The 8,861-nt window shown below is 39.1% G+C and overlaps 1 protein-coding gene across 1 annotated transcript; it reads left to right on the top strand.

Moving 5' to 3' along the window:
* The first annotated feature begins 634 nt into the window (after window positions 1-634).
* LOC106611312 (uncharacterized) lies at window positions 635-8,446 on the top strand. The gene is made up of 8 exons (XM_082955767.1): window positions 635-1,567; window positions 2,500-2,645; window positions 5,375-5,458; window positions 6,309-6,456; window positions 6,709-6,892; window positions 7,759-7,854; window positions 8,060-8,174; window positions 8,350-8,446. The coding sequence occupies exons 1-7, from the start codon at window positions 1,407-1,409 to the stop codon at window positions 8,117-8,119; spliced, it is 879 nt and encodes a 292-aa protein (XP_082811893.1). The 5' UTR covers window positions 635-1,406; the 3' UTR covers window positions 8,120-8,174; window positions 8,350-8,446.
* The last annotated feature ends 415 nt before the right edge of the window (window positions 8,447-8,861 follow it).

Genomic DNA, 8,861 nt, shown 5'->3' on the forward strand with positions numbered 1-8,861 from the left:
GCCACGTGACATAATTGTTCTCGCCCAGTGGACTGCACGTTCCTTTGTTTCATTCTGAGCATGTATATACAACGAAATATGATTAAACATTCATTAAAATACAAAATTATGAATACATAAAAGATAAATGCATATACGTTTTGCTATTAATTCATTGCTTTTGAAAGTAGAGTTCTGCAGAGTAGATTCAGATATGGGTAATAATGGCTGATGAAAACGTGTAATTTATGTTGAAATGTATGTATGTAAATGTTAAATTGTCTATTGTTTTTGTCTATATATGTTTTTTGTTTGTTGTAAAATATACATACATATACATATATATATATATATATATATATATATATATATATATATATATATATATATATATATATATATATATACATATACACATATACATACAGAACACTTTAAAGCGTATATATATATATATATATATATATATATATTACAACAACAAAACAAAAAATATATGTGCAATATCTTGGATTCTTTTCAAATGTAATCTCCAGGGAAACATTAAACTTGAAAAAGTGACATTGTTCAAAAAAAAAAAATGTAATGGTGAAATCAAATCAAAGACCACAACTGAAACGTCATCCACAATATTTCTTTCCTCGCTGTTGTTGTTTTGGAAACCATCGTAACGGAGCTGGTGTCGGTGGTCACAATCACACTCACGTATGGTGGCCAATGATATGTTTTACAGGTTGTCGATGTTAGTTTACATGTCCATTCACTTAAATAAACAACATTGCAAGACAGCCAGATTCATTTAGCTGATTAGCTAACGTTATCAGCTAGCTAACGTTATCAGCTAGCTAACGTTAACGTTATCAGCTAGCTAACGTTAGCTATACTGTAACGGTCAGCTAGCCAGCCAGTTAGCTACAGCTTTTTGCAAAGAAGATAACTAGCTAGCTATCTATGTTTGTCTTTCATCAGTTGAGGAGGCCTAACCTATGTGGTCAAGATGTACTGACTAAGCAGGTTGCAGACTGGTCAAATACAAAGTTACAGAACACTTATGACCCTGACCAGCCCTTGTTTCACCAAGAACAAGCTCAGGGAGAGGGAGGTAGCAGAGAAGGTCAACAACAACAATGGGAACCAGGACTAGGAGAAGGAGCAACCAACCAAAGGAAAGAGGAAGAGTAAAAGGGAGTTGCCTCCAGCCTCAGTGCAGCAGGAGGACACTTAGATCATTTAGATCGACCAGACTGACAATACTGCTGGAAATGCCAAAACAGCCAAATCCAAGGCCTCCTTGGAGTCGGAAGACCCTGGGAATATACATAGGAGAAAGAATAATAAAGGGAAGAGGAGAGGAGGAGGTGTCTGGGGCCAAGAGTGGGGCTGCGTTGGAACCCAAGGATGAGTTACTCCATGAGTACCAGTAGCAGATGACAGAAAGAGGAGAGGCTACCGTGAAGAAGACTGTACACAAGAAGTCAACAACGGACAAGACCAACGCTGCCCCTCAGGAAGCAGTAACATTAAACAATGAAGGTGCAAAGAAGAAGAACAAGCTGAGGTCGTCGTTGGATCCTGAGAGGGAGACGAGGTGTGTAGAAGTCTTGCAGGATAAACTTTCATAACTCCAGTGAGGTTTGCATGAACCTGTAAGGAAGCAGTAAAGCAGGTATTCTCCAAATTTTGGGGGACGGGGACAAGTTTTGTGATAACAAATTCATCAGGGACCCCCTCATAATCAGAACACAACTCTAGTGAGATAAAAATAGCATACAAGGAGTTTAACTATGACTTCGGCAGTGCATGGAACCAAGTCTCAGGCCCTGGGAAGGAAAATGTAGAGGTTTTCAAGCTAATTTCCTGTAATTCTACACATTTTGTCATGGGGCAGATAGATTTTTGTTGTTGTTGCAGCTTTAACGCTAATATCCTGAAATTCTACAACATTTTCCATGAGGCAGAGAGAAAACTGCAATTTTAAAGCTTAATTTACAATGCATTTATAATAAATGGTACTGTGGATACCAATATACCTGTGAGCATCCCAGGCCCATGTTGCCCATGGTTAAGAACATATTAATTGTAAATTAATAATAATAATACATTTTATTGTCTCACACACTCTAAACTTATTCCACAGATCCTTGGCCAAAATGTGTTGAATCTGTTGTTATTAGTAATATTCATAAAAATGATATATGTAAAAAATCAAAAAGTACCACTTTCAGAACTCCTGCTGTAAAAGGCCTAGCATAGTCCCAGATATGTTCGTGCTATCTTAGCAAAACCTTATGGTCAACCCTTATGGTCATATTGTTGGCATGACAATACAGCACAAACAGACAGATCTGGGACCAGCACAAACAGATCTGGGACCAGGCTATAGGCCTAAATTACTTGCTATTGCATTGTTGGGTTTTGAGTTAACAAGAAAGGCATTTGTGCATGTGACATTAAAACTTGAAAGTTGAAACTAATACCATGGAAAATAAAGATAATAATCAATTCTGTCTCGCTTTACAGTATGGTAGAAGATCTGCAGAATCGCCAGTCCGAGGACATCACTGAGAGGATGAGGTCCAAGGAGAAGAGCCAAGAGAACCACGACGAGGAGGACAGAGTAGAATCTTTAAAATCCAAAGGCAAAAAAAAGAAGAAAATAAAACAAGGTGGGTGAAAAGAGAAAACATTCACCGGGTCATACAACCTGCATTATGAACCGTTAGGAATAATGTGGTTACGCTGTAAACATTCACCGGGTCATACAACCTGCATTATGAACCGTTAGGAATAATGTGGTTACGCTGTAAACATTCACCGGGTCATACAACCTGCATTATGAACTGTTAGGAATAATGTGGTTACGCTGTAAACATTCACCGGGTCATATAACCTGCATTATGAACCGTTAGGAATAATGTGGTTACGCTGTAAACATTCACCGGGTCATACAACCTGCATTATGAACTGTTAGGAATAATGTGGTTACGCTGTAAACATTAACCGGGTCATACAATCTGCATTATGAACCGTTAGGAATAATGTGGTTATGCTGTAAACATTCACCGGGTCATACAACCTGCATTATGAACCGTTAGGAATAATGTGGTTATGCTGTAAACATTCACCGGGCCATACAACCTGCATTATGAACCGTTAGGAATATTGTGGTTACGCTGTTCTTGTAAAGTTGGTGTGATGTCTTTTTTGCTATCTTCAATAGTTAGTGTGATACTATTGAACGAAGATAAGGAAGTACAAATACTCTGTTTTACTTTAACTTCACTAGGGTAGGGGGCACTATTTTCACCTCCGGATGAAAAGCGTGCCCAAAGTAAACTGCCTGCTACTCAGGCCCAGAAGCTAGGATATGCATATAATTGGTAGATTTGGATAGACACTCTAAAGTTTCCAAAACTGTTAAAATAATGTCTGTGAGTATAACAGAACTGATATGGCAGGCGAAAACCTGAGAAAAATCCATCCAGGAAGTGGGATTTTCTTTCTTCTATTGAATGCCATTACAGTATCCATTGACTTAGGACTCAAATTGCACTTCCTATGGCTTCCACTAGATGTCAACAGTCTTTAGAAGTTGTTTCAGGCTTGTATTCTGAAAAATGAGGGAGTAAGACCACTTTGAATGAGTGGACCATTCAGTGTCCCAGAGGTTTTTCTTGCGCGCAGCCGAGAGCACGCCTTTCTTGTTTTCCTTTTATATTGACGAAGCTTTTGTCCGGTTAAAATGTTATTGATTATTATGACTAAAAACAACCTGAGGATTGATTATAAACATCGTTTGACATGTTTCTACGAACTTTACTGATGCTTTTCATATTTTTTGTCTGTCTGTTGTGACTGCCTTTGAGCCATTGGATTACTGAACAAAATGCGCAAACAAAACTGAGGTTTCTGGATATAACGAGGGACTTTATCAAACAAAAAGAAAATGTATTAAGTAAATGGGAGTCTTGTGAGTTAACCATACGAAGATCATCAAAGGTAAGTGATTAATTTTATCACTATTTCTGACTTGTGTAACTCCTCTACTTGGCTGGTAACTGTTTGTAATGATTTGTCTGCTGGACGCTGTTCTCAGATAATCGCATGGTTTGCTTTCGCCGTAAAGCCTTTTTGAAATCTGACACCGTGGTTGGATTAACAAGAAGTTAATCTTTTAACCGATGTATAACACTTCTATGTTTTATGAATTTTTATAATGAGTATTTCTGTTTTTGAATTTGGTGCTCTGCAATTTCACTGGGTGTTGGCCAGGTGGGACGTTAGCGTCCCACACCCAGGGGCGGAAATCCCGGGGGGGACGGGGGGGACACGACCCCCCCATCCTGGGAAAAATATGATTTGTCCCCCCCAATATATCACTGAAACATAACTATGTAATTTAAATAATATTAATAATACGCAATGAAAGCAATTGTGCTGATTATAGACACTTAATTGCTCGTTTTTAAGTTTCAAAAGATTGCGACCCCCCCACCCTTTGCCTCACAATGGTTTGATCCACTGCCAGTTCCTTAGCTTGCGAGGTAACGTAGAGGTCGTATCTACTGTCTGAAAGGCACTCAATGCACGTAACTGACGTGAGGTTAATCCAGTCAATCGCGCACACACACTAGCTGAATATGCAGAGCTAGCGCGCAAATATTAACTATTACGCTAGCTAGTACCTATTCCATTTATGTGGCGTCGTCAAAGATGGAATCTTTGCTATCGTCAATTTATTCCAAGATCAGCATGCATGTAAGTTAGTGCTTCAAAGTCCCTGTGATAAGGTTAGCGTTAAACTGAACAGAACTACACTCTCTTCTACCATTGTTTTAAATATATTTAATGGTCTCGTTGCAAAAGCTAAATTGTCGCAAGGGAACTTTTATTTATATATTTTATTACACCTTTATTTAATAACCCGGGTAGCAAAGATTATAGCAAACACCACTGAATTGGTGCTCGCTAGCTTTGCAAATTCAGCTATTGTTAGAAGCCAGCCAATATGAAACAAACGATTAAAATTACAAAAGGTTGCAGCATATGTTGTGTAAATGGTGAACTCATACAGCTGTCAACTCTTGTCACTGCAATCCGTTTCACATTTGCTAGCTACCTTTTAGATCGAAGCCCATATAGAATGATACAAGATAAGATGATAGAAGCCCATCCCCTACTGTAAATAACCTACATACTGTGTGTGTGTAGCCAGCCAGCCAGCCAGGTAGAAAAATGGCAGAAAAATAAAAAAGACGGACATCAGAGTATTTTTCAGTACACCAATACGCAAAGTAAAAACCCTAGTAGCCTAATATCTCAAAGACTAGTTGATAAAATGTTCATAAGAAAGAAATGAAATTCTAATGGAAATGTTTCACAATGATGTCATTAGGCAGAGCAGGCAACAGATGGCACACAGACAGCAGAGTTGGGGACAGATATGCAGGGACAGACTGGCAGAGACAGGGAGTCTCAGGTAAGTTTGTTGAGTCTTTGTTTGGCAACATTATGAAAGGTTCTCAATTTTTTTAACTTGTAAAATAGGAACATAATTGGAAAATGCCATGGATACCCCCACTCTCAACTTAAACTGGTGACTGAACTAAGATTTGTTAAAGGCAATGGTATTGCTGTTGTGATTAGTTGTGTAGTTTTGGGTACCGGTAGTTAGGAGTACGGCAAACACCTTATTTCTTTCCTCAATATACATTTACCATATTAAACGTAGGCTATGTGTTACAGCACTACTTTTGGTGTCCCCCTCAGGAATTGCTCTTGAGAAAATGTAATGTAATTGTCCCCTCCAAAGTTGATATCAGATTTTCGCCCCTGCCCACACCCCCTAGAGAGGCTAAAGGTGAATAACATGATAACAACATTCAGTAACACTTATTTTCTGAGGTTTTAGTCGTTTTATTGGTGAAGGATCAAATCAAAGTTTATTTGTCACGTGTGCCGACTACAACCTTACAGTGAAATGCTTACTTACAAGCCCTAACCAACAGTGCAATTTTTAAGTAAAAAATACATATTAGGTGAACAATAGATAAGTAAAGAAATAAAAACAACAGTAAAAAGACAGTGAATAATAACAGTAGCGAGGCTATATACAGTAGTGAGGCTATATACAGTAGCGAGGCTATATACAGTAGCGAGGCTATGACTGTAGCGAGGCTATATACAGGCACCGGTTATTTGGACTAATTGAGGTAGTATGTACATGAATGTATAGTTAAAGTGAGTATGCATATATGATAAACAGAGAGTAGCAGCGTAAAAGAGGGTTTGGGGGGATGTGAGTGATAAACAGTCTGCTGATACCACAGGAAGACCAGACTTTGATTACAGCCTGGTCCTGGGAGTATATATCCACAGGACAGGCCGCCTGAAGACTGACCTGCTGGTTTCACACCCCATGGTCAAGATCCACGTCATCAACGAGATGACCCAGCAGTATGTGAAAAAAGAGGACAGGTGAGAAATGAATTTGTTAATTATGGGTGTTGCTGTACTAGCTTTGTGGTCCAGATATGTTTGTGCTGACTTTGCCAAACAATTACCATTGGAGTTCAATGACAATGACCATAGCAGTTGACAGAACAAAATGATCTGGGACCAGGCTAGTTGTTTGCTACATGTTGCCATGACAACAAACTTAAAAACTGATGGTGGGAATTTTGAACAAATTGTTTTTTGTGTCCCTCTCTCTCTCTCCGTATTGTACAGTCACCGCACCGGTCTCGTCATTCTACGAGCAGGAGAGTGTAGAGCAAATCTTTCCCAGCCTTTTGACTTCAAGAAGAACCAATCAACCATTCCAGAGTGGGAGGAGCAGATCAACTTCAATGAGCACTTTGTATATTTACTCCAGAGTAACAATGAAGGCCCTAGAGTGATGCTCTTTTTTGAGGTAAGAATGACTTGGGTGGTTGGAGTCTTTGGCAATTTTTGGGGCCTTCCTCTGACACTGCCTGAGCATGGGAGGGGGAAAGCTTGACACACATGAAGCATCCACCAGATGTTAACTCAAAATCTGACGTTTTTCCATAAGGTCATTTTGAAAAGATTGTTTCTTAAATGAGGGGTATTCAACCGGGGCTCCGTGGAGGTACTGCAGGGGCTCCACAAAAATCTATATTTCACAAACAGTGTAAATTGTTTTATTTCAATGTTTTTATGAATATCGCTAGCGACAATAGAATAAACACGTTTTAAATTACATAGGCCTACCTACAGTAGAAAATAGAATAATATATTATTTCTAATGATGTCAACTTTATTTCTTAACTCATAATATTGCGCAAATTACACTCACTGGAGTATCTGACACAGGCTTTGAAAAAGCACCGCAAACACATCGCTAACCCTTGTTTACCCAGCTAAACAGCTGCTCTTAGCGAAAATGTGTTTGGAGTTACCTTTCTAGCTAATAGGCTATGTTAAAGTTTACACTTCCTCTTTTAATTAAAATGTTAGATGACCTGTAGTTTTTCATGTTGTCTGTCTGTAATTGTGTAATGACTTGGTGCTGCCTATCTTGGTCAGGACGCTCTTGAAAAAGAGATTTCAAATCTCAATGAGCCCTTCCTGGTTAAATAAAATAAAATAAAAAATAATGTGGGGAGGTTCATTTTATTTTATCTATTCATTTTAAAATGTTGATTATGTCTCCTTGCCATTATCATTCTCCTGATAAGATGATACCTGTTTTTCTAGCATATGATTGGGTCCCTGGACAAGAAAAGGTTGAAGACCCCTGTCTTACAAATATTTCAGGTCTTGGATTTCATGACCACGGAGGAAGCCAGAGCCAATGTTGATGTCAACAAACATAAACAAGGCTTTCGAAAAATCGCCTGGGCGTTTCTAAAGGTAATGCGCTTCTAAAGGTAATGCATTTAGAAATATTTTTGGCAGGCAGTTATGAATAACAATGTGTTCATCCATTATTGAAGATAAAAACCTCTACTTGTAACAATCTGTTTCTACACCACCGTTCCCTGCAGCTTGTGGGTACTAACTGTGTGCGGCATATCGACAGTAAACTGCATCCACAGCTGTTTTGTCCTCCTCCCAGGAGCAAGAGACGAGACAAGACCATGGAGGTGGTAGACTGCTGGAGGAGATACCCCCGTAACAGATACACATCCACCCTTTACATCACTGCAAAAGGCCTTAAACTACCCGATCATGTACATATCTGCTTTAACAAAACTACCATTACTATGATGTGATAATGCTTATAATACTAACAAGATTGAGTATAATAGCAATTTATTAGTACAGGATTGGTAGAAGTAATAGTAGTAGTAGTAGTAGAAGAAATCCAATCTTTACCCATCAGCAGTTCCTTTTCTGTATGCCAAGGAGTGAGCTGTGGTTTGGTCCGAGCTGCAGAGTGAGATCACCAGAAGAAACGACACACAACCTGTGGACAACAAACATGTGCCGCTCCGCTGGAGGAGAATCTGTTGTAAGCATCATGTTCTATCTCTGTTCTTTGTTTTAGTATCCAACAGTATCCAACTGCTTCCCAACTCAAGTGTTGTCCAATTGTTCTTCTCAAGTCGTGATGGTACGTTGAGAAACACAACTTTGAGACAACATTGACACCATTTTCTGTGCTGGTTGTGTGTTTGCTGGGTTCTGTGTTTGCCAGAAAATGCCATTAATTGTCTTCAGTTGTGTTATTTGATGAAGTTGTATTTGTGTTGTAGGTGTGCCGGATCCCCAATAAGCCCATGCTGTCGTTCCGTGGTGGTCAGATGGGTTATTTTACCGTGCGCTTCTCCCACAACGGCAGGAGGCCGGCTGCTGCGTGTGCTGACAGATATGCTTTCCCTATCATAGGTAAAACTTTATCCACTCATCAGATCTCT

Source organism: Salmo salar, chromosome 09, assembly GCF_965601325.2.
Source record: "Salmo salar chromosome 09, fSalSal1, whole genome shotgun sequence".
In the NCBI taxonomy this organism is placed as follows: Eukaryota; Metazoa; Chordata; class Actinopteri; order Salmoniformes; family Salmonidae; genus Salmo; species Salmo salar.

Coding starts and splice junctions, on each gene's coding strand:
- LOC106611312 (XM_082955767.1), top strand. CDS start 1,407: ATGACAGAAAGAGGAGAGGCTACCGTGAAGAAGACTGTACACAAGAAG. Junction 5,459..6,308: donor GCAGAGACAGGGAGTCTCAG/GTAAGTTTGTTG, acceptor CTGATACCACAG/GAAGACCAGACTTTGATTAC. Junction 6,893..7,758: donor GAGTGATGCTCTTTTTTGAG/GTAAGAATGACT, acceptor CAAATATTTCAG/GTCTTGGATTTCATGACCAC.